The sequence below is a fragment of the Bombina bombina genome, chromosome 1, assembly GCF_027579735.1.
Source record: "Bombina bombina isolate aBomBom1 chromosome 1, aBomBom1.pri, whole genome shotgun sequence".
Lineage (NCBI taxonomy): Eukaryota > Metazoa > Chordata > Amphibia > Anura > Bombinatoridae > Bombina > Bombina bombina.
The window spans coordinates 527061622-527088920 of record NC_069499.1 but is presented as its reverse complement, the minus strand read 5'-3'; the positions used below and the strand labels follow the sequence as shown (position 1 = coordinate 527088920).

Here is a 27299-nt window from a genome sequence, read left to right as displayed (position 1 = left end):
TGACAAAATTTGTGAAAAAGTGAACGATATTTTTTTTTTGCTCGCATTTGGCAGTGAAATGGTTGCATGAAATATACCAAAATGGGCATAAATCAATACTTTGGGTTGTCTTCTAAAAAAAATATATACATGTCAAGGGATATTCAGAGATTACGGACAGATATCAGTGTTCCAATGTAACTAGCGCTAATTTTGAAAAAAAGTGGTTTGGAAATAGCAAAGTGCTACTTGTATTTATTGCCCTATAACTTGCGAAAAAAGCAAAGATCATGTAAGCATTGGGTATTTCTAAACTCAGGACAAAATTTAGAAACTATTTAGCATGGGTGTTTTTTGGTGGTCGTAGATGTATAACAAATTTTTGGGGTCAAAGTTAGAAAAAGTGTGTTTTTTTCAATTTGTTCCTCATATTTTATAATTTTTTTTATAGTAAATTATAAGATATGATGAAAATAATGTTATCTTTAGAAAGTCCATTTAATGGCGAGAAAAACGGTATATAATATGTGTGGGTACAGTAAATGAGTAAGAGGAAAATTACAGCTAAACACAAACACTGCAGAAATGTAAAAATAGCCATTGTCATTAAGGGTAAGAAAATTGAAAAATGGTTCGGTCATTAAGGGGTTAATTTTATAAATCTGCCCCAAATGCCCCCAAAATGCTGTCTAGTGTAGATTATTAAAAAAGCAATGTGGCAGCATCTTTATTTTTTAATAAATGTACTGCACTAGGCAGAATTTGTTTGGGGTTAAAGTTGGTGGGAGCGGGGTCTTAGAAAAAAAAAGGCACTGAAAATTGCCTTAACATTGTGGTCATTAGGAACTGTGTGTTCCCAGTAATTATTTATGCTTATATACATACATAGTTATGTGTATATAGCTATATATAGCACTCCACTTGTAATCTAACCCTAATCCTCCTATTAGTGCAGCCATAGGCTCTTGACAGAAGGGTCGGGATTAGCGCAACTCCCCCCCCCCCCCCCCCCCCCGCTATAGGTAACTATAAAACTACAGGTGACACTTTTTCACCTGCAGAAAAGTAACATTTACATGTGTTTTAATAAAAACAAATATAAATGATACTGAATATTCAGTAGTTGTTTAGTTTTAAACAAAACAAATAGCAAAAAGTGCAGCAAACAAATATTCAGAAAAACTAATTAGTCTAATGATTAGTCTAAAACAAATTATTTGCTGCTGCACAAGTCTAATATTTAGCATACTCTGACAACTATTAGAAAAATAAGAGCTTCCAATTAAATTAGAAAACATGATTTTTGCAACACAAGTCAGTTGCTAAACCCATACGATTTCCATTTATGAAAGGTGAAACTTAAGAGCGATACTTCATAAAGGGACATAAAACCTACAATTTTTCTTTCATGATTCAGATAGAGCATTCCATTTTAACAAACTTTACAATTTACTTATGTTATCAAATTAGTTTCATTCTCTTTGTACCCTTTGTTGAAGAAGTACCAGTGCACTACTGAGAGCTAATTGAACACATCGGGTGAGCCAATGACAACAGACATATATATATATATATGCAGCCACCATTCAGCAACTATTTCTCAATAGTGCATTGCTGCTCCTGAGCCTTTTCAACAAAGGATGCCAAAAGAGATAAAATAAGTACATTGGAATTTTTTTTATTATTATCACATGATCAATCTCTATCATAAAAGTTTAATTTTGACTTTATTGTTCCTTTAACTTGAGGTTGCAGACTCACATGACCAAGTCTGCACCACAAGGGCTCTCAAGCTGCACCTAGCGATTGACAAAAGGAACCAATTATATTTACTTTTAGGATGTGTGTGCCTATGAAAACATAGTTACTTACCCCTTAGGTATATCTTGGAGCTTTGCGTCAATTTTGGATTTTGAGAAACGCAAGTCTTCCTGATGAATTTGATGGACTGTTATCCCAAAAAATATTTTCTTGTAGACTCACATTAAAGGATTTCTTAAAACAGCTGAAACAATCTTCATGACATGCCACATTCACCAAGCTTATAATGGCAATTTACCTTAATATTTATAATTAAAGAACCATTAAATACAATAATAGAATTGCATCATAAAAAGTGCATAATAAAAAGACATTGCAATAGCATTTACTTATTAAATTAATAGATTTTTTTCCGAACAAATTTTAAAATTTCCTTTAATTTGCCGGCCCCTGTATCACGTGACAGCCATCAGCTAATCACAGATTCATAGTTATACAGTATGAACTGGTACTGCATAAAGTATGTGTATAAAAACACTGTGCATGTCATAATGGAAGTAAATTTGAACGTCTCTTAAAACTGCATGCTCTATCTAAATCATGAAAGTTTAATTTTGACTCTAGTGTCTCTTTAAGTAACAAATATCTGATTCTCTAGACTTTGTCCTGCTTAGCTATAATTGCATAGCAAATAAACAGGAAAACATTTGCCTGTCATTATCTCATAAATGTGTATAGCTGCTTATTTGCAATCTTGCTATTTGTCATTGTCTTTTATGACACCATACACTTTGTTATAATAAAACTTGAGATATTTTCTTTAAATTGTAACTGGAATTATTGCAAACTACATGAAAATGTATTTAGGTAGTGTCCTGAAATGTGAAAATCAAATCTAATCAATGTAATCAGTTTTAACTCAGTGGATACTTTTTATAAAGAGGCAATAGCATTTAATATCCTCAGATCATGTACAAATTAATAAAACTTCATTTTTCTGCTAAATGAGCCAAGTCTGGTAATTTAAGAACCTCCATCTGAGTGCAATTGCCAGAATAATTTTATTTGCTTATAATGAAATAAACTGTTCCATTAGAAGCATTTTGGTACAAGATGTATCACAATTATCACTTGTGTCTTATGTTTAAAGGGATAGTCTAGTCAAAATTAAACTTTCATAATTCAGATAGAACCTGCAATTTTAAGCAACTTTCTAATTTACTCCTATTATCAAATTGTCTTCGTTCTCTAGGTATCTTTATTTGAAAAAGCTAAAATGTAAGTTTAGAAGCCGGCCCATTTTTGGTTAAGCATCTGGGTAGTGCTTGCTGATTGGTGTCTAAATGTAGCCATCCAATCAGCAAGCGCTACCCAGGTGCTGAACCAAAAACGGACAGGCTCCTAAGCATACTTTCCAGCATTTTTAAATAAAGATATCAAGACAATGAAGAAAAATTTATAATGGGAGTTTTTTTAGAAAATTGCTTAAAATTGCATGCTCTATCTGAATAATGAAAGTTTATTTTTGACAAGACTATCCTTTTAACTTTCAAACTTCCAAAAAATATATATTTATATAATAATTTTTATTTCAGGGATCAAGTCTTAAAAGTAATTCCACAGACGAAGGATCATGCTTATTATCTGCAGACGTTAAGTAATAAATGGCTGGTAAGTGTGAAATACAATTTTAAAATCAACAAGTGAAAGGGACATGAAACCCACATTTTTTTTTCATGATTTAGAAAGAGCATGCATTTTTAAACAACTTTCTAATTTACTTCTATTATCTAATTTGTTTTATTCTCTTGATATTCTTTGCTGAAAAGCATATCTAGATAGGCTCAGTAGCTGCTGATTGGTTCCTGTACATAGAAGCCTGGGGTGATTGGCTCACCCATGTGCATTGCTTTTTCTTCAACTAAGAATATCTAAAAAATGAAGCAAAATAAATAATAGAAGTAAATTGTAATGTTTAAATTTGTATTCTCAGAGAATGAATACCATTTTAAACAATTTTCCAATATACTTGTATTGCCAAATGTGCTTCATTCTCTTAGTATTCTTTGTTGAAGGAGCAGAAATGTAGTACTGGCAACTATATCAGGGGAGACAATGACATGAGAAATGTTGTGTTTCATGTATCCTTAAGTACTGGTTACAGATAAACTAGAAGGTTTAGATGAAATCATGCTCCCAGTGGGATACGAAAATATTAACGTCCATTCTTCTATCTACTGTATGTATTGTTTTTTGACTAGACAGTAAGAAATAAGATAAGGAAGGCTGTGTGCAAATAATTAGACAAATAAGCTAAACAGAGATGCTCTCCCTACAAGCTCAGCCCACTTAATATATTTTTTTTTAATAATCAAAAATAGCTATTTCATATATAAAAATAAATAAAGAAGCTATTTCACATGCATTTTAAACCCTGTAGCTGGTATAAAAAAGTCATTGGAAACACATTAAAGGGAAACCAATTTTACTGTACAATATCCCTTTAATAGTAAAAAGAACACATTGATTCAGAAAACTAATAATTTTAAGTAAATGGAGTGTATGGAGATTACAAATGTTGATACATTTTTTTACTTTTAGTATTAGCTTGTATGCATCATTTGTAAGGTTGACTTTAACTATTAATTTAAACAAATGTGTATTTTATAAACCTTTTTGATATATATATATATATATATATATATATATATATATATATATATATATATATATATATATATATATATGGAAATCAGGAGACAGCACTCACTGGTCTTGACAATACTGGATTTATTCAGTGACGTTTCGGGGAATACACCCCTACATCAGACCCGGTCTGATGAAGGGGTGTATTCCCCGAAACGTCACTGAATAAATCCAGTATTGTCAAGACCAGTGAGTGCTGTCTCCTGATTTCCATATTCTACACCATATTCTAGCACCCTGGCATTTGGAACTAAAGTGTTAGTGAGAGTGCACCTGCCAATACCTGCTGTATATATATATATATATATATGTATATATATATATATACTGTATATATATGAAACAAATAACAATGTAACAATGGGACTTATGCCAACTCATCAGAAAAACCTTTCCAATTGATACCCTAGGCATTTTACAGGATTTCTGGATGGTGCAACGTGTCTAGAAATAATACACTGTGTGCTAGATTACAAGTGGAGCACTAAATATCGCTTGTGCACAAGCAATATTAGCGCTCCACTTTGTAATACCAGCTCATGCTAATGTCCGCTGGTATTGCAAGTTAAGCGCAATGCAAATGCGACTTGCATTTGCATTGCTAGGAAGCATTGCGCTCAAAAGAGTGAGCTTCCTTAGGCTCCAATGGGAGCCTGGTTTTGATGCCGTAAGAGATGGCACCAGAACATAGCACAGCAAAGAGGATTAACACATATTAATACATATATATTTACAGGGAGCACACAGTTCCCATAGACGGCAATGTAAAGGCACTTTTCAGGCCGTTTTTTTCTAACACCCCACAGCTGCCAAATTTAAAGCCCCAAAACTGCCTAGTGCAGTTGTTTTTTTATTTTTAAAAAATGCTCCTTTTTTTAATAAAAAACTATAATGCCCTCTACAATCTATCATCTCTGAACAACATAGATACAGAATCCTACATTTCGGTGTGTAAGTGCATAATATGAAAAAAAGCACTGATATGGAAACTCTCTCCACTTCTGTCTTCCTTTATCTATCCCACGTCTCTTCCTCTATCGCTCTTCTATTCTCTCCTTCTATTATTGATCCGCTCTTCCTAATTGACTCCCTTTTATTCCTCTTCTTAGTACCCAACTCACTAATACTATCACTCATTATGTGCATGTATGTGTTGTATGTGTAAAATAAATATATAAACAATACAATGGCATTTTTGTTTTTATGGACCTTCAGTTGTCCTGAATCATAAATATGCAGATAAATATAATCTATATATAGGCTTATTTGGGGTACTACAAGGTATACATTTTTTATGATGCATTTTATTGAGGATTATAACTTCCTTTCTTGAAGTTCTGCAAAAGTCCCTCAGAAATGCCTGGAAGTCAACATAAATCACATATCAATTTCATTAATAATTCATTCTTTTACTTGGTCATAGGAAAAACATTGTCTATGATCCTGAAGAAACAGAAATTGGGAGATTTACTCATTAAAACATTGGTTGGTCTGAAGGTTTGGAATGGAAAAACCAAACTAATCCCTAGCTCTTACTCACTTTTTTGTAAAATATGAAGCCATTCCATTCCATAACCATTCAATAACTGACTATCATATTTTTTTTATACCATGGATGGAGACAATTTGTTAGCAGTTTTCCAACACATCAGAAAAAATGAAAGCAAAATTTCAAATGATTTGTGGACTTTTTTAATCCAACAGTCTCATTCTAATTACATCCATTTAACCTTGTTTTACTGTACATGATATATCTGGAAAGTATTTCATTTATACAAAGTAAGCTGCTGGTAGAGGGATTTTCAGTCTTACAACCTAAAGGAACAGGAAATGACAAAGACGTTAATAGTGAAAGGGACAAGAATTGAGTGTGAATTAATCTAAATATATTAAATAAAATGTAGCAAGTGCATGGATAGGAAATAGTGGCAATGATGTTAAGTCAAATTACTGATAAAAGAATAGCAGAATATACGCTGAAATAGAAAAATGTGTTACCATATTAGATACAATTCTAATATATATTAATCATTTTTACTCAGCTTGACCTTTGGAAGCCTGACATGGCTGAAGATATCTCTGAAGGAAAAGAGTTACATATCCGGGTTCCATTTTCCCATGTACAAGAGATGAAACAAAATCTTCTGCAAGAGAAAATACCTTTTGAGTATGTTCATGAATTCACAGATACATCTGTTCATTGTTTTTTTATAGCACCGTTTAAACATGTGAAAATAGTTTGTGCTTGAAAAATATTTAGCTGTTTAATTTATATAACTAACAGGAAGTGTATGTTTGAGCACAAGTTAATGGTAGAACCAGTTCCTACTGATCTTTATTGGTGGACAGGCACAATAAACATAAAAATAATAATAAATATATATATATATATATATATATATATATATATATATATATATATATATGTATGTATGTATGTATGTATAAAGATGAAAATTGAATTCCAGCGATATTTTAGAGCAACATGAACTGGTAATTGTACATGTTTGCTTTCAGGGTCCTAATTAAGGATGTTCAGAAGCTTATAGATGCCAGTATTGTGAGTGAGCATGCAGTGTCTTCAAGGTCCTTGGCAAGCTATGATTATACCAAGTATCATCCAATGCATGAGGTAAGAAAGGAAACAGAATTTTTGAAAATTGATAAGAAAATGATAAGATATACAGAGTGTCTTTTTGACTTTAAAATGAAAGGATATATCAACATCCCATTTCCTATTTAAAACCACAGATATTTTTAGCCTTTTTAAGATATGCTGCCATGTATGCATGGGTGTCTAGAGAGAAGGGGCAGATTTTTCCCCTAATATATAAGCATAAGCACCCACTTGAGTTGCTATTTTGACGCCAATAAGACACCATTTTTAAAATTATGTTCAGCTCATGTGTACAACAAGCAATTAATTATCTGATGACCAAGTTTCCACTGATTTCATTATTCTGGGAAATATTATTACGTTATTATTTGCTGAAGATCACAAAATTGTGTGATTTCCCTACTTCCTTATTTATAGCACTGATCATATAAAAACAAGTAATTAATAAATATGTCATACATTTTTACAACTTTGTAGCTCTGTATAGCCATGTGTTCAAAAAGATGTTTTTTTCATACATTATCAAATGAGTATTACAATCTAAAATGGGTGTTGAACTTGTTGTCATGTAAATTGTGAGTGACACTGTAAAATATATCTATATCATATTGATTAATGTTTTATTTGTATGAAATATTCCTTGAATTTAAAAATCTGATTATTAGAAACTCTTATTAAAATTCTGACAGACTTTTGACTAAGACCCCCCTTGTTGTCACATTCACATTACAAATCTAATGTATAAAAGTACACAGGAAACATTTGTTTTAAGTATAAACTTCAAAAGAGCCTTTGTTATATGGTCTTCTCAGATTAAAATCTTTAAATTGAATTACCCTCATGAGATAGGAACTAGATACGAGCATCCCTGTAATGAGAGTGGACGGTCAGTCTACGATTATAATGGAATATACACAAATTTCAGGAAATGCAACCTTTTCTGACTTCAGTGTTAATTAATACACACTGAGTTCAATATACAATGCCCAGATGTTCCGTCTATGTTGAAGGTAGCAGGAGAAGTATCTTTAATCTTGTATGAGATGAACTTCATATAAGAACTGAAATTTTAAAGTTTAAGTTGTCTGTAATTTTCAGATATTTAATACAGTATACCTCAGTACTGTATGAAGGAATACAATATATATATATATATATATATATATATATATATATATATATATATATATATTCTAGATTATATATATCATTCCTGACACATGTCACAACTATGCAGTGAATTAAATAAATAAATGTATTGGTGAACTGAACTTAAAATGCTTGACAAACTATGCTCATAATAAATTCCATGTTTATTCAGATATCTAATATATAAAAGGTTCTAAATATGAACCTATAAAATTTGTACTATGATTTATATCACAAATATGTTTTATACACTCAAAATAACATTAAGAAATGTCCCCAGATAATGGAATATAGTTATAATAGAGTTAGGTTTTTTATTTTGGGGGTTGGTTGGGTGGTGGGTTTTACTGTTGGGGGGACTTTGTATTTTCAATGCGCAACAAAAGGCCATTTTAAGGGCTATTGGTAGTTTATTGTAGGCTAAAGGGTGTTTTTATTTTTGGCTGCTTTTTTATTTTTATAGGGCTATTAGATTAGGTGTAATTGTTTTTATTTTTAAAAATTTCATTTATTATTTTTTGTAAGCTTAGTGTTTTTTATTTTTCGTAATTTAGTGTTTATTATTTTTTGCAACTTTAGATTTTTTTATTTTTTTCGTAGTGTTAGTTTTTTTAAATTTGTAATTTAGATTTTTTTATTGGTAGTTATTTTAATTTTATTAGAATAGTAAGGTTAGGTTAATGTATATTTTAATGGTAGGTTTATTTTTATTTCACATGTAAGTTTTTATTTATTTAAAGATAGTTATATTGTAATTTTAATTTAAAGTTAGGGGGTGTTAGGTTTAGGGGTTCAAAGTTTAATGTAGTGTTTTACAATGTGGGGTGCCGGCAGTTTAGGGGTTAATAGGTTTATTTAGCTGTGGATATGTGAGTGGCCAGAGGTTTAGAGGTTAATAGGTTTATTTAGTGGAGGAGATGTGGGAGGCCTGAGGTTTAGGGGTTAATAACTTTATTATAGTGTCGGCGATGTAGGGGGTCGCAGATTAGGGGTTAATAAATGTAATCCCCTTAACGACCGAGGACATGCAGGGTAAAAAAAGTCACTTAACAACCAAGGACATACCCTGCATGTCCTCGGTCTGGAAAGCAGCTGGAAGTGATCCTGATCACTTCCAGCTGCTTTCCGGTTATTGCAGGATGCCTCGATATCAAGGCATCCTGCAATAACAATTTTGACCCCTCCAGTGCAGAAAGAGCCACTCTGTGGCTCTCTCTGCACCAGACATCGATGGCCGCATTCGTTAGTGGGTGGGAACTGAAATGGGAGGCGGGTGGGCGGCCATTGATTGCTTCTAAGTCAGAGAGGGGGCGGGCGGGCGCGTGCACAGGGAGGGAGCGGGTGGGAACCGCTACACTACAGAATATTTTTTTTTTTATAAGTGGGAGAAAGTGGGAATAAAATCCCTATAAAAAGTAATCTAAAGGATCTGGGAAGGGGTGGGGGATTGGCCTTGGGGGGGAAGCTACACTACAGAAAAATAAAACCCTTTTTATTTGCAAACTGGGTACTGACAGACAGCTGCCAGTACCCAAGATGACCCCCAATAAGGCAGAGGGGGAGGATTAGAGAGGTTGGGGGCTAAGGGGGGGATCCTACACAGCAGCATATGTAAATATGCTAAAAAAAAGATTTAAAAAAAAAGATACCTTTTATTTTAGTACTGGCAGACTTTCTGCCAGTACGTAAGGTGGCGTGGACAATTGTGGGGTGGGGGAAGGAAGAGAGCTCTTTGGGAGGGATCAGGGGTCTGATGTGTCAGGTGGGAAGCTTATCTCTACACTAAAGCTAAAATTAACCCTGCAAGCTCCCTACAAGCTACCTACTTAACCCCTTCACTGCTGGGCATAAATCACGTGTTATGCACAGTGGCATTTAGCGGCCTTCTAATTACCAAAAAGCAACACCAAAGCCATATGTGTCTGCTATTTCTGAACAAAGGGGATTCCAGAGAAGCATTTGCAACCATTTGTGCATAATTGCATAAGCTGTTTGTAAATAATTTTAGTGAGAAACCTAAAGTTTGTGAAAAAGTTGACTATTTTTTTTAATTTGATCGCATTTGGCGGTGAAATGGTGGCATGAAATATACCAAAATGGGCCTAGATCAATACTTGGGGTTGTCTACTACACTACACTAAAGCTAAAATTAACCCTATAAGCTCCCTACAAGCTCCCTAATTAACCCCTGGACTGCTGAGCATGATACACGTGTGGTGTGCAGCAGCATTTAGCAGCCTTCTAATTACCAAAAAGCAACGCCAAAGCCATATATGTCTGCTACTTCTGAACAAAGGGCATCCCAGAGAAGCATTTACAATCATTTGTTCAGTGAGAAACCTAAAATTTGGAAAAATGTAACGTTTTTTTTTTTATTTGATCGCATTTGGCGGTGAAATGGTGGCATGAAATATACCAAAATGGGCCTAGATCAATACTTTGGGTTGTCTACTACACTACACTAAAGCTAAAATTAACCCAAAAAGCTCCCTACATGCTACCTAATTAACCCCTTCACTGCTGGGCATAATTCACGTGTGGTGCGCAGTGGCATTTAGCGGCCTTCTAATTACCAAAAAGCATTGCCAAAGCCATATAAGTCTGCTATTTCTGAACAAAGGGGATCCCAGAAAAGAATTTACAACCATTTAAGCAATAATTGCACAAGCTGTTTGTAAATAATTTCAGTGACAAACCTAAAGTTTGTGAAAACATTTGTGAAAAAGTGAACATCTTTTTTTATTTGATCACATTTGGTGGTGAAATGGTGGTATGAAATATACCAAAATGGGCCTAGATCAATACTTTGGGATGTCTTCTAAAAAAATATATACATGTCAATGGATATTCAGGGATTCCTGAAAGATATCAGTGTTCCAATGTAACTAGCACTAATTTTGAAAACAAGTGGTTTGGAAATAGCAAAGTGCTACTTATATTTATGACCCCTATAACTTGCAAAAATAGCAAAGAACATGTAAACATTGGGTATTTCTAAACTCAGGACAAAATTTAGAAACTATTTAGCATGGGTGTTTTTTGGTGGTTGTAGATGTGTAACAGATTTTGTGGGTCAAAGTTATAAAAAGTGTGTGTTTTTTAATTTTTCCTCATATTTTATAATTTTTTTTATAGTAAGTGATGATATGATGAAAATAATGGTATCTTTAGAAAGCCCATTTAATGGTGAGAAAAACGGTATATAATATGTGTGGTACAGTAAATGAGTAAGAGGAAAATTACAGCTAAACACAAACACCGCAGAAATGTAAAAATAGCCCTGGTCCCAAACGAACAGAAAATGGAAAAGTGTTGTGGTCATTAAGGGGTTGCAATGCAGGAGGGTGGTAATTAAGGGGTTAATTGGTAGTTTATGGGTGTTAGTGTACTTTGTAACATTTTAGTTATGAGTTTAGGGGTTAATTGGTACTTTATGGGTGTTAGTGTACTTTGTAACATTTTAGTTATGAGTTTTGTGAAACATTTTTGTTACACAAAACTCATAACTACTGCTCTCAGATGGGGATATGGATCGTGTTGGTATAGGCCGTAACGCAAGCATTTTAGCCTGAATGCACGACCTGTAATACCAGCGCTATGAAAATCCCAGGCAAAAATGTCATTTTTTTGAGTGCGGAATTGATGTTGCGTTACAGGCTAAAATGTTTGCGGTAAAGCAATACACGACTCATAATATGCGTTCCTGGCCATTACGGTGGAATTGCAATTTTTCAGCGTTAAAAGCCGTAACGTGGGGCGGAGTTAACCGCCAAGGAGAGCAGACGTGCTGAGTGAGAGCTTCCTGTTATTGTTTTATCTTATTTTGGGACCATTTAAGGGTTAATCTACCAGATATTTGTTGTGAAAGTGATCCTAGCTGATAACAGTGAAATTTACACCTCTTGAGTCCTTATACAAGCCTGACTATTGCCTGGACTTGCTGCGGTTGTTCTGAGATGACCTCCCTGATCTCCGGAGGGTCTGGGATCCGCTCCGGAGCAGAAGAGCACCACAATCAGGGCCATTAGGGGAGCAACAACACTTTCACTCACGTACTGAACCTGAGACTTTAGGATAATACTTGGTCCCGACTGAGGAGGGGCCCTATTTTAGTGGCTTCTTAAGAGCAAATAACCTGCGCTTCCCCCTGGCACGACAGAGAGGGCTGAAACGTTGAGCCTACCAAGATCTAGGGTCAGTCCGATTCGGCCGCCCGGGACTCCATGGGGCCTACCGGGACTCCACGGGGCCTCCCAACATTGGAGGTCTGGTGCGAAAGTCTGCCATTTTTCCTGGGGCCTCCTTCCTACCACACAAAGCAATTTAATTCCTAAGGCGCCAAGGAGACCTCTTGTGCAGCACTGGGGAGACAGAGGTGATCAGCAGTACTCCCATTCGGCTGCTTTGTACCCCAGCCCCTAGACTTGATTGTGCCCTGCGGCTGTGGGTTTCTGGCCCGCATGGCTTTACCTCCGTCAGAGGTCTGTAAGCCTAAAGGGAGCCCTGAGAATTTGGTTGAGAAAGTGGCCCAATCAACGAGTTGACAACCCGTAGAGAACTGGTAAGAAAGTCATACATTACACACGCCTATCCTGTCCCTCCTCACGGCCTGCTACACTACACTTAAAATTTACCCTTCCCCGTGGCATCATGGCCTGCTCAACCGGAGACCCCGGCACCCCCTCAAAGTACTTTTTGGCCTAAAGGGAGTTTCTTCAATGTGGTGACTCCCTCTCCAACAACACCAGGGATATGTTACAGCACATTGTAGAAGATTTGTAATTTACTCTTGGGACACACTTGGTTTCCCCTAACAGCAGCTGACTGCATCTACCTACACCCACTGGAGTGAGTCCTACCCTTTAGGGTGCCACCAGAGGCGTACAGATCCTTTTCAAGGGATAAGCCCCCACTACTATATACACCAGGTGCCCTAGTGAATTTGGGACATGCTGCCCAGTGTTTACGTGGAAACCACAGGGGTCTTAGCCCTACAATGAGTGTCCTTTAAGTTTTGGAAGAGAAGTTATATCTATTAGTGGCCCTCATTATGTATTCCCTCACCTGGGTTTAACTCTTCACATCTTTTTACAAGCCTCCTAAACCTTAGTTCTCTACAATTCTATGTCAGGTTATTCATCCGGAAAATTCTAAAACCTGTTATAACATTACTTTTTGGCTGCTGCATCAGCATATGTATCTCTGTGGCCTTGGCTTAGAGTGGAGTGTTATTTTATGTTTATGCATATCCTGTTTACCTATGACTTATAAGTGCTTCTCCAAAAAAATTACTAAATATTCACCCAATGGGCACTATACTCCCTACTTCAGACAACACACAAACATCTATCACAGCCTAGTGTCCTATCACACGTATTATGTTTTTCTCGTCTAACCTAGAGGATTCCATATTTCTCTATAGCACCCACTCAGTATATTTGTCCCTTGAGAGATTGCTCCAGGAGGACATTTAAAACCATTATTAACCTAACCATAACTTTTTACAGAGATCCAGCTTCCATTGTACACTATTGGGCCACGTGCCATTTTGTCAATCTTGTTTACTACTCATTTGTGTTGAAGCTTAATTTGGGCTCTGTGATCAGTTGGATACCCTCGAGACTCCCACTTTCTGGCTCAGCTTGTCTGAGCTGGTCACTTCCCCTTCCCTTTCCCCTTATTTCGGGTCGTATCCCCTATTCCCTGAGTCAAGAGGGGACCAACTGATCTAGCTGGTAGGACTATTCTAGTGACACTTTTCTCTCCTCACCTGTTAATTGTGTGATATATTTTGTGCAAACTAACCCCCCCTCCTGCCCGGCTTTTCCAGGCAAGTCACCCAAAGTGCCTCTCTCTCCTTGAGAAAGGGAAGCTGAACTCCACCAAGTGACAGTAATCTTAACCTGTGGGCGCCCGTCAAGAGCTCCTATAAACTCAGAGGTGAAATTCGTAGGGTCCCTTCTGTGTATTTGCAGGGTCCCCCCCAAAAGAGGTAATCCATGCAAGACGCCCTTCTCCTCCCCCTTTCCTGCCTAGCTTGCCTAGGTGGGTCACCTCCCTTCTCATTTCCCCCCTTAATAGAGGAAGTATCCCATGTGCCCTAAGGAGAGAGTGCACACCTGGGATCTGCCCGAGTAACCTTATCACCTCCAGGAGTTTAGACAGAGCCTACCACACAACCTTGAGGGTGACCCCTTAACGTATCCCTAACATGTGATAGTGTTTCTTCAGAGATTACACCAAGCCCCGCTCTAAAGGTATTTGTGTAACGCTTATTATACACATGTGTAGTTCTAACCTTCTTTTATAACAGCGTTGCATACCTTGTAGGTATTAAAAGTGTTGCAGTTCTTTCCTATATTGCTTTTACTAGCGGTTAGATCCTCTCAAGATGTCACATTCAGCCAGCAAGCATCCTAAATCAGCAATGAAATCTAAGAAGACAGTCTATGATCATTTCACACAGCCTACCAAAGGCCCAAACATGGAATCCCAGAGAGAACTAAGTGATCCTGACTCACAGAATGAGGGATCTCAATCCAGAATTCACTCAGCGTCCACCTCCCAACATTTCATCACTGAATCCACGTTGAAGAAAATGTTAGCCACATAGACTAAATATATAACTCATGAGATACAGTGTAGTTCTGCTGAACTTAAAAAGGAGATTTCTGAAATTGGCGAGAGAGTGGACGCACTGGAATGGAAGCAGGATGATATTGTGGTGGATCAATCTAACCTTCTCGTACTCAGAAAACTTAGCTGAACAAATATCTCAACTAGAACTCAAGCTGGCTGACGTCGAGGACAGGTCCAGACGCAAGAACATTAGATTCAGGGGCATTCCTTAATCTGTCACTCCAGCAGAGCTACAAGAGTTTCTGCTAAATTTGTTTCGTGATCTGATAGGCACTCCAGAGGGCCTAACTAATACAATGGAACAAGCTCATAGGGTCCTCCTCTCCAGGACGGTGGCCCCAGATAAGACACGAGATGTAATAGTTTGTTTTCACAGCTTTCTGTACAAAGATAGATTGATCCAAGCAGCCTTCAGGAAGCCACCCCTTAGTGAGTTCAAAGATATACAACTCCTCCCTGACCTCTCGGGTTACACTCTTCAGCAAAGGAGGCAGTTCCAACCCGTCACTATTACCCTGCATAAAAACAACATCAAGTACAGATGGGGCTACCCCACTAGACTCATCATTATGAAGGACAATCAAACCTTTGTGGCTACAACAATAGCTCAGGGCCTCACTCTGCTAACAGGCTGGGGTCTCCTTGCTGAATCCCCCCCCCCCCCCACAACGAGATCCTCCTCATCCCAAATTACGTGCTTCTGCACCAGAGTGGTCAGCAAAAGACCAAAGGATAAAACGGCCTAAGACACACCAACCTCCGGACAAAAGTTGATTTCCTAGACCTGCTTCCTACTTCTCTCTCTAGTACCATTCTCTCTCCCTTCCTTCTCCATCCCCTCCATTCCCTTCCCCCCTTCCCTTATCCAGCGAACACGATACAACGAGGAACTAGGAGTCCTCTTTGCACTTGAATTTTACTCCTAAGTTTCATTCTATAATACAGAGAAGCTTAATTATTCATTTATCTTATAATAACTTGATTAACATTTACGTTTACCATGTTCTCTTGAATTATTTTATTAGATCTTCAGACCATTTTTGTAACATGGATGTTTACTGATATCTGTCTTGTATACTCTTTACTCTTTTTTTTGTATTTTTCACATGTTGACCAATAACGTTTTTTTGGAAAACTTAAAAAAAAAACACGCAAAACTTGTAATCTACCTGCAAGTTTTAAGTTAGTAATCCATATTGTGCAATTGATTGTTGCTACTGGCTAAATTGTTCTAATAAATTTTAATTGTGATATTTGATATTTAATTCATTTTGAGTTAAGGTTAATTTCTAAATAATATTGTGTACATATCCAGGATAATACGATTTAATTGAATATTAATTAATTATAGACCTATGATTAAGCACCATGAGAGGGCGCCATACGCGTCAGACCATTACCTCCACACTCTCTTGGTACTGTGTCTTGCCACTTATGTTGTGTTATCAAGTTTTTCATTAAAGTATGTTTTTACTTTTAACTCGCTGAAGCAGTGCCTGCTATTCTTTCTTCGCTTCTGACTTTGTTCAAGCAGTTTGATTAAGCCGCTGCTACGGCACTCCGCTAAGACAGCTATTGGATACCCTTCATGCTGACTGGTTCCGGGTCAGTCCGACGCAGCTGAACAATGTGGGCTTCTACTTTGATTCTTATAGCTTGCTTTATATTTTAATATTGTATTACTCAATTAATATATATCTGGTCATAAGTGAAATTCAGTTTACTGCATAAATATAATCAAGGTGTTTATAAAAATTAACTGATCAGAACTTAGGAATTATTTTAATTTGGGCTTAAATATTAATATATAACCCCTTAAGGACCAACGACGTACAGGGTAAGTCCTACAAAAAAAGGAAGTATGCACAATGGTCTATGATTAAGGCGGTCAGGATCCGCCGAAACATGTAAGACTGAAACCGGACCTCACATCAGCTCCTATGGTTTTAAGTGTGTGTCTCTGAAGTTTTTTGCAACAATTGTTTGTGAAAGAAAATTGCTACAATAAATTCACAGTGTTTTGGAAGTATTGGATGGATCCGCCTCTTCTTTTCTAATGCATAAATACACCCAGTCACATACATACATACATACATACATACACACACACACACACATACATGCATACATACACACACAGTCGTATACATACACACACACATAAACACCAATGGGTAAAACAGAAAGACTAACCCCTGTAGTCAGAGACACTAGTGAAGCATCATGTCACACTCACATGATATCAGTGCAGGCAGTGGCAGGTCAACTTTTTTTTTTTTTTTTTTTTAAGCTGGGCCCCCAGTCGCAATTGCGATTTCTGCACCCCTTGTAGTTTCGCCCCTGATTCTGATCCTGTTCAGAGATATTGTCATGGAAAGGAGCTAAGTTTAATCAAAAGAGAAAGTTGCAAATTTTTGTGTCACATTTAGGGTTTATTGCAGTGGGGCTGGGTTTTGATTAGGAACACTGGGCAGTAACACCTGCTACTTATCTATGGTACAGGTGTCAGAGACATTGCTGATGGGAACAGAAATTCTTACGTGGATGGTCATAGAAAAAAAAATAGAACATTTTCTACACCCCTGCCAGACAACTTCGCTCGGCCGACCAAGCCCTCGCAGTCATCCCCCGCATCAGGAAAATCACAGTGGGAGGCAGATCCTTCTCTCACCTGGCAGCCAAGACTTGGAACACCCTCCCAATGCAACTCATACAAGCTACCGCCCTAAGTTCAGAAAGCACCTCAAGACCTGGCTCTTCGACTGAACTGCAACCCTCAGCGTCTTAAGACCCTTATGGGTGAATAGCCGCACTTTACCCAATAGATATAGATAGATAGATAGATAGATAGATAGATTTAAATAGAAAACTCTCATAAATTATCTGTCATTTATTAGTCTATAAAAAATATTGCACATCAATTTTCTAATTGTCATGATCTGATCCGATCATCGCCGTGTCGCCACGGCTCCCGGATCTCTCTCTGCTACTGAGAGTCACGTTGCTTTTAAAAGCGTCGGCGGGACATCGCTCCGGTGCCCATTTGTTGTTGTTCTTGCTGCTTCATTCCGGCTTGTGAGTACTCTGAATTTTGATTAAAGGGACACTGACCATTGCTTTGCCTGACCACTCTGCTGCCTCATCCTTGTATCTGATTAAAGGGACACTGACCATTGCTTTGCCTGACCACTCTGCTGCCTCATCATTGTATATGATTACTGTAAAGGGACACTGACCATTGCTTTGCCTGACCACTCTGCTGCCTCATCCTTGCATCTGATTAAAGGGACACAGACCATTACTTTGCCTGCCAACTCTGCTGCCTCATCCTTGTATCTGATTAAATGGACACAGACCATTGCTTTGCCTGACCACTCTGCTGCCTCATCCTTGTACTTGATTGTCCACCGCTTCATTTGATCACTCAACTGCCTTATCCTATGCCTGTATTAAAACTCCAATCCAAAAACCTGCATCTGTGAGTACTCTTTTATTTTTCTTCAAATTAACCTGTTCATTGTTATTCCTGAGTGGGTCACGTCCTGGTTTCCTCTCAGCGTGCTAGCGTGTGTTTGTCTTTTCACGCTAGCAGTTGGGTCCAATCCTGGACTGATTCTATACAGCTGACACTAATAGTCTTCTGTTAATTTAATTCACTTATGTAAAACTCCTGCTTTTACTTAAGGCCACATTTAAATATTTCTCTAAACATGTGTTAATATCATCATTACTATATGTGGATAACATTTTCTACTGCCCATCTACATCTGCGCATCTACTAGTAGATCATAATCTAACTTTAGGCAAATTTATAATATTGCTTGAGTACCTATTCTAGAACTAAGGGGATGTCATACTGACTATCCAAATTAAGAACTATTTTATTTAACAAACATCTGCTGTAGTAAAATACTAGAGTTATTTCATGTAGGATTCAGTGGCTCCATCGTTTGATGACTCATAAACCTGGAATAATAAAGAAATCATGTTTGTGAACATAGTAATCTATACACCAGTATTCAAGCTCAGAGAGCTAATGGGTGTGTATATTATGCTGACTCACTGAGAAGGTGGGGTGTTTGAATACTGGGGCACGGCCCTCACAGCATATGTGTGTATGCCACTAATAATATGATATAATAATATGATGATTTAGCATTGTCTATACCTATTTTTAAACAAGACTGTGTGGATTATTCATGTTCTCGTTTTATATCTAGGTTTTACTGGAAGTCAGCAGATTGTTTATTCAGCTACTAAGAAGTATCATTTGATACAATACAATTATTATGTATTTTACAGATTTATCAATGGATGGAGCAGATCAAAGAAGAACACAGTAGTCTGATAACAAAACATTATTTAGGATCTACATATGAACATCGACCAATTTATTACTTTAAAGTAAGTGTTAGCAGACCTCATATTAAATGTTACCTCAAATCTTTGCTATTATGCAATACATTGCAGATTTTTTAGTTCTGGGTAATCTTGATAAAATGAAACATTTGTTTAATAGTTGGTATTAAAAAAATAAAAACAAAAACAGTATTGTAAGTATTTAACCTATGACGGATTTAATAAAAGGCTAACTAGGCAGTAGCCTATGGGTTTCTGAGCAGCAGGTGACACCAGCTCCCAGCTTTTCAAATATTTGAATTTCAATGTGCTTATCCTGCATGAAAAGTAGACTTGTTCATGTTATCTGTCTTTATAGACAAACGCCAAAACAAAATACAGCCCAGGAAAAAACTGTAAGCATTTTTTAAATCAGGGGTGTATTTTGGCTTAGGCCAAGTAGGCCTGTGCATAGGGCAGACCGCTTTGGGGGACACCACATTGTATCACTGTCTCTATGCTCTCCAAAAGATGTATTGATTTATTTATGTATTTATTATTAATTATTTATTACAATTGATCACTGGCTGTCTAGTGGGGGGTCAATTCCCCTTCAGGAGCTACTGTCCTTCTTTTGTGAGAAATAAACATGGCTTTGGGTTAGCAGATTTCCTAATACACACACACACACACACATATATATATATATATATATATATATATATATATATACTGTATATATATATATATATATATATATATATATATATATATATATATTAGGGTATTGTTACTGCTTAAGATCATTTACCTAAGGGCTCCACAGAAGTAAATCTAATTATGTATCCTGTCTGTTTACCATTTTATTCACCACTAAACAAAGACAGCTTTTGAAGTTTCTAGAATTTCCATGTAAAATGATTACTCACATATGTGTCAGTCACAGATGATCTTGATATGAAAAAGATATTGAGTGCAGTGCATCAGAAATCAGAATATGCTAATATATCAAAAATCCTTATAACATATTTTTTTTTCTTTTCCATGTATTGTTGACATGAACAAGCTTGATGGTATACAATCTAACTAATGCATTATTTCTTATATTAGCTATTAGATATATGCACTTGTTATTAGACAAATACTAAAAATTAACAATTTTTTTGCACTCGTCAGGAATACTATAAATGATTGGTTCCTTTTACGAGTCAATGAAAATATTTTAATTAGTTGATTTGATCATGTGGTTAAAACAATCTTGATCCCATTATAAAACAAAATTATTTAAAAAAAAAATTATCTTTCTTGTGCTGCTGCCGGCTGGCAGCAGTAGAATTAGCTTCAAATTTAACTGTATTCAAATTTAAGCTGCTGACCAGCTGCTTTCCAACTGCCCTGATGATGTTCTCAATAGGAAATTGTGTGTGAACGGATGTTCGTTAACTAGTGCATACAACCCATGAGCAGATATTGGATGAAACAAAATATTTTTTTTGTGACAATTTGTCCGAAAACAATTTCTTTTGTTTGTGCATACATCTTTAAGCTATGATGATGTTTCTTACTACCCTGTTTAATAAATAAAATTTCCAAAAAAGTTTACTAATAAATGTCAATCACTGTAATTGCTAATATATTTATTAGTGAATCTCTTTACAGATTGAAAAGCAGGTGATAACGGAGAAGTCCCCTATTTTAATTTACAATATCGAGTGTAATATAATACTCGTATAAATAAAATATTCTTAATGGGAAAGGTGCTGTACACTAAAAAGACTTAGGACAAATTAAGTAGTATGAAATTCACACTACAAAAAGTGTGTACATACATAGCATTTAGCAACTCACAGTTCTCAATAGGATATAATCTAGATGTGTTAAGTATGAGAAGGTGATATGAAGGTGCTAAAAATTAACTATTATTGAGTATATTAAGAAACAAATGTATCCATTAAAAACACAAAACAAACATATGCAGCTGAAAGTAAATAGTGCTACCAGAATAGTCAATGAATATCTACAGTGTTCAGACTAGTAGTCTGGAGGTGCTATGGTGGGAACCGGTTGACCCCCAATAAGACCCACTCAGGGTGTCAGTACTAAATAATGCTATCAGGTAAAAAACTCTGGCGTTCTCAAATATATTATCATGTCATATGGAGCACCTCTTAATTAGGAGAGGTTACCAAACGGGACAGTGGTCAAAATAAACCAGCTAGTGGTGTGATACTATCACCTGCAGGAATGTAATGGATTCGGTCAGTGTAATTGTGCCACATTTAATAAGTAGGCGATCCCATGCCAAGAAATGGGCAGTAATATTGATGACCCTACAAATGGGTATCCTCTAGTAGACACATACAAATAAGTACCCCTTTATATATAGGTAAAGTACTGTCTACCACCTAAGAAATGGGGGCATATGCACATATTAGAGCAGATAATATGTATACAAGAACAGAATTGCTCAGTTATATAAGGGCTGGGAGATTGCTCAATGCTAATGAAGTTGCGAGAGAACAATATATAACATCACACAACAATATATATATCACCATGTAAAATAATATGGTTTTACTGCTGGAAAGAGCATTGACATATCAATTGGGGATACCACAAACATGAACTATTTATGAACAGTGTTACGTAGGTGCCACTCAGGCACTATTAACATACAGAATTAGGTATACAAATGTAGCTATATTCTATGATGATATTTCTAACTACCCTGTTTAATAAATAAAATTTCCAAAAAGTTTACTAATAAATGTCAATCACTGTAATTACTAATATATTTATTTGTAAATCTCTTTACAGATTGGTTGGCCATCAGATAAGACAAAAAAATATATTGTAATAGATTGTGGAATTCATGCACGGGAATGGATTGCAGTGGCATATTGTCAGTGGTTTATAAAGGAGGTAAGTTATTTTTTGCAGTTCAATGGGGTAAAATTGGTAGATGAGGGATTATAAACTTCATATATGTTCTGTTCATTGACGTGCTATTAACATTATTAACCAACAGCATAAAGCAAAAGAGCTTGCAGCTTGTATACTGAATAGAAAACCGTGCTGCTAATTAGTGTTCCAAGGAAACACGCATAATTGTATGAAATAGATTAAAGCATCATTATAATTTTTAATTAAAGGAACATTGGTGCAATAAAATAGTGCAATAGTAAAATACTCATACACTACAGCTAGTAATTGACAGCTACACATATATGCTGCTTCTGATTGGCTTACTGCCCATGTCTAGCTGGGGAGCACATGTGCATTGCTGCTCTAAAGTTGACTAGGTGTTAAGCCCCTTTGAGGGATTTAAACACATAGCACTAGATTACAAATAGAACACAAAAATGCAAGTGATATGGAGCACTATTGATGTGCACACAAAATCCATACAGTAACACACTGTTATTGAAGTATACTATACAGGTATGTATACTAATCCGTTTGCAGAAATCCGGTGTATGTAGTCTCTCATAGAGGAAGATTCAGGCAGTTCCATTTAGGAAAAAACAAACAAACAGCTCCGGTGTGGGTATCTGTGCTCCTGGACCGCAAAACCAGATGTAACGTCACTCGCTGCGTGGCTCCACCCTTTACGCGTTTCGTGAAGCTCTCTTCACTTTGTCAGAGGACAATCTAGTGCCATCCTCCTCCATGGAACATTTATACACCTTTTAGTTACAGATAACAACAAACTACCCGGAAACAACAGGGAGATGACAGGAAACCTTCCAAAACTGCTTGAATCTTTCTTTATGAGAGACTAAATACACAGGATTTCTCCAAACGGATAAGTATACACATTTGTATAGTATTCTTCAATAACAGTGTGTTGTTCACTTCGAACAGTTTATCATATAAACATATGAGTGTTGTGGACTGGGCTGGCTATTACTAGGCAGTGACGTGCGGTGAGGTCAGAGGCAGGTGAGGCACTGGCTTGGATACGCCTTCATTCTTTAGATATCATTTGTTGAAGAAATAGCAATGTACATGGGTGAGCCAATCACATGAGGTATTTATGTGCAGCCACCAATCAGCAGCTACTGAGCATATTTAGATATGATCTTCAACAAAGGATATCAAGAGAATGAAGAAAATTAGATAGATGTAAATTGGAAAGTTATTTAAAATTGTATGCTCTTTCTAAATCATGAAAGAAAACATATGGGTTTCATATATGGGTTTCAAAATGCTTGCTCTGATTATGAGATCTAGAAATCCAGACCCATTAAAGTATGTTTAAAAGATACTTTTTACTTTAATGCTGCAAATTATGCTTATAGATTCCTTCATTATCCAGTAAATATAAAAATGTCTTGATCCAGTGGCGGCTGGTGAAATTTAACGATGGTGGGGCGCTTGACCCCAACCCTTTAAATAAAGCCACTCCTTCAGATGGCACCACCAATTCATTAATTAATTCAATAAAATGTAGACCGAAACACAGAAAAGCACTCGGGGGGAGAGGGAGAGAGAGACAGGGGGAGAGGGAGAGAGAGAGAGAGACACAGAGGGTTAGAGAGAAAGAGACACAATCACACAGAGGGTTAGAGAGACACATAAGGAGAGAGGCAGAGGGGGAGGAAGAGACAGGGAGAGAGAAACAGAGGGGGAGAGAGAGAGACAGAGGGAAGAGAAAGAGAGCGACAGAAAGAAGAGAAAGAGAGAGACAGAGGGAAGAGAAAGAGAGAGACAGAGGGGAGAGGAAGAGAGAGACGGGGGGGAGAGAAAGAGAGAGACAGAGGGGAGAGAAAGAGATAGACAGAGGGGAGAGAAAGAGAGACAGAGGGGAGAGAAAGAGAGACAGACAGAGGGGAGAGAAATAGAGAGACAGAGGGGAGAGAAAGATAGAGACAGAGGGGAGAGAGAGACACAGAGGGGAGAGAAAGAGAGAGACAGAGAGGAGAGAAAGAGACAGACAGAGGGGAGAGACAGAGAGAGACAGAGGGGAGAGAAAGAGAGAGACAGAGGGGAGAGAAAGAGAGAGACAGAGGGAGGAGAAAGAGACAGACAGAGGGGGGAGAAAGAGACAGACAGAGGGGGGAGAAAGAGACAGACAGAGGAAAGAGAAAGAGAGATACAGAGGGGGGAGAGAGAGACAGACAGAGGGGAGAGAAAGAGAGAGGAGAAAGAGACACAGAGGTGAGAGAGAGAGAGAGACAGTGGGGAGAGAGAGAGAGCGAGAGGGGAGAGAGAGACAGGGAAGGGGGAGAGAGAGAGACAGGGGAGGGAGAGAGAGAGACAGGGGAGGGGGAGAGAGAGACAGGGGAGTGGGAGAGAGAGAGAGACAGGGGAGGGAGTGAGGGAGAGAGAAACAGGGGAGGGAGGGAGAAACAGGGGAGGGAGGGAAGGAGGGGGAGAGCAACAGGGGAGGGGGAGAGAAACAGGGGAGGGAGGGGGGAGGGAGGGGGAGAGACACAGGGGAGGGAGGGGGAGAGACACAGGGGAGGGGGGGTGAGACACAGGGGAGAGAGGGGGGAGAGACACAGGGGAAGGAGGGGGGAGAGACACAGGGGTGGGAGGGGGAGAGACACAGGGGAGGGAGGGGGGAGAGACACAGGGGAGGGAGGGGGAGAGACACAGGGGAGGGAGGGGTGAGACACAGGGGAGGGAGGGGGGAGAGACACAAGAGAGGGAGGGAGGAGAGACACAGTGGAGGGAGGGGGGAGAGACACAGGGGAGGGAGGGGGGAGAGACACAGGGGAGGGAGGGGGAGAGACACAGGGGAGGGAGGGGGAGAGACACAGGGGAGGGAGGGAGGGGGAGAGACACAGGGGAGGGAGGGGGAGAGACACAGGGAAGGGAGGGGGAGAGAGACACAGGGGAGGGAGGGGGAGAGACACATGGGAGGGAGGGGGGAGAGACACATGGGAGGGAGGGGGGAGAGACACAGAGGAGGGGGAGAGACACAGGGGAGGGAGGGGGAGAGACACAGGGGAGGGAGGGGGGAGAGACACAGAGGAGGGAGGGGGGAGAGACACAGGGGAGAAACACAGGGGAGGGAGGGGGAGAGACACAGGGGAGTGAGGGGGAGAGACACAGGGGAGGGACGGGGGAGAGACACAGGGGAGGGAGGGGGAGAGACACAGGGGAGGGAGGGGGAGGGAGGGGGAGAGAGACAGGGAGGGAGGGGGAGAGAGACAGGGGAGGGAGGGGGAGAGACACAGGGGAGGGGGGAGAGACACACGGGAGGGGGGGTGAGACACAGGGGAGAGAGGGGGGAGAGACAAAGGGGAAGGAGGGGGGAGAGACACAGGGGTGGGAGGGGGGAGAGACACAGGGGAGGGAGGGGGGAGAGACACAGGGGAGGGAGGGGTGAGACACAGGGGAGGGAGGGGGGAGAGACACAAGAGAGGTAGGGGGGAGAGACACAGGGGAGGGAGGGGGAGAGACACAGGGGAGGGAGGGGGGAGAGACACAGGGGAGGGAGGGGGGAGAGACACAGGGAAGGGAGGGGGGAGAGACACAGGGGAGGGAGGGGGAGAGGCACATGGGAGGGAGGGGGGAGAGACACAGAGGAGGGGGAGAGACACAGGGGAGGGAGGAGGGAGAGACACAGGGGAGGGAGGGGGGAGAGACACAGAGGAGGGAGGGGGGAGAGACACAGGGGAGAAACACAGGGGAGGGAGGGGGAGAGACACAGGGGAGGGAGGGGGAGAGACACAGCGGAGGGAGGGGGGAGAGACACAGGGGAGGGAGGGGGGAGAGACACAGGGGAGGGAGGGGGAGAGAGACAAGGGAGGGGGGAGAGAGACAGGGGAGGGGAGAGACACAGGGGAGGGGAGAGACACACGGGAGGGGGGAGAGACACAGGGGAGGGGGGAGAGACACAGGGGAGGGGGAGACACATCTATTTTAAAATAAAATCAATTTTATGACTACTACTTTGTCTGTCACACTTTATTCATTGAATAAAATTCTGCTGCAAATTATTCAGGGCTGCAGCACATGAGCACACACACTGGCCTAACCTGAGCTGATGATCTGATTGATCCTGTGATGAGGTCCAGTTGCCGTCGGTCACTGCCTATACTCCGACTGAGAGAGACAGGACTCTGTCACACACTCAACGTTCCACCTGACCCCACGTGGCTCCGTGTCCACACTGTCTGCTCCTCCACACTCCTCCTTGGTCGGCTCCTCCTGGAGTCTTCAGTTCTCTCCTCCTGGCGCCACCACACTGCAGCACAGTCCTCCCTCCCTCCTCCTCCAGGTCCCAGGACCACCTCGCCTCCTCACTGACTCCACAACTGGCGCAGTGCTGCTGATGTCTGAGTCCAATCTGTGAGCACTCAGTTTCAGCATTGCAGTGAGCGCACCCCACTTGTCTTCTTCTTCTAAGTTTTTTAAGCAGCTGCGGGCCGGGCAGCAGTAAGTTGCAGCAGCAGCTCTTCTCCCTCCTTTCAGTCTTCCCGCCTGAACGCAACTGTATGAACAGCCCGGCGCGACGTCACATGACCAATGACCCACACGTCACTCTGTCAATCAGCAGGCACGCCTCCCTGCAGTGCTCAGAGCGCTGAATGCTGATTGGCTGAGTGATTAGCTCATCATGGAGGCGGTTTTGAGAGCCGCCTCCAATGGAGCTACTATGAGTGCCGTGCAAGTCACCAGTAGGGCAGTGAGCAGAGAATTGTTATTTTAGATCCATGTTGCGCAACTAATGGAGAGCAGCGGACAGGCTCACTGCCTCCTAATTGCGCAACAATGGATGGAGGATGCTTATGCTATGATGATTTTGGCACAAGCGCAGTAAAATAAAATAATTATGCTCGCCATAGGGGGGTACCCTTGGTGTGGTGTTGGGCATGGCCCAAAAAATAAGATTTTTTTTTTTATTTTTAATAAATATTATTTGTGAAATCTTTTTTTCCCTGATTGGACAGGGGCTGCCTCCCCTGCCTCCTAGTACTGCACGTCCCTAGGCACAATGCTGTGTCATTCCTTTTTGGAGTTTAAACATTCGTTTTAATGACTCTATCCATTTGGAAATTTTAGTGAACTTAAAACTTTATTTGTTTTTTAAAGACATAATAAATAGTTTTTTAACTATACAAACTACTACAAGTATAGTTTAATTGGTTCTGAACTT

General features: G+C 39.2%; 1 protein-coding gene across 1 annotated transcript in view; it reads left to right on the top strand.

The window, feature by feature from the left end:
* The window catches only part of LOC128638476 (carboxypeptidase O), a 145251-nt gene that overhangs the window by 56053 nt on the left and 61899 nt on the right, over positions 1-27299 (top strand). The window contains exons 4-8 of the mRNA XM_053690448.1: positions 3336-3411; positions 6489-6613; positions 6964-7078; positions 19154-19255; positions 22007-22111. Of these exons, the coding sequence (XP_053546423.1) occupies positions 3336-3411; positions 6489-6613; positions 6964-7078; positions 19154-19255; positions 22007-22111 (523 nt within the window). The remainder of the gene's footprint in view (positions 1-3335; positions 3412-6488; positions 6614-6963; positions 7079-19153; positions 19256-22006; positions 22112-27299) is intronic.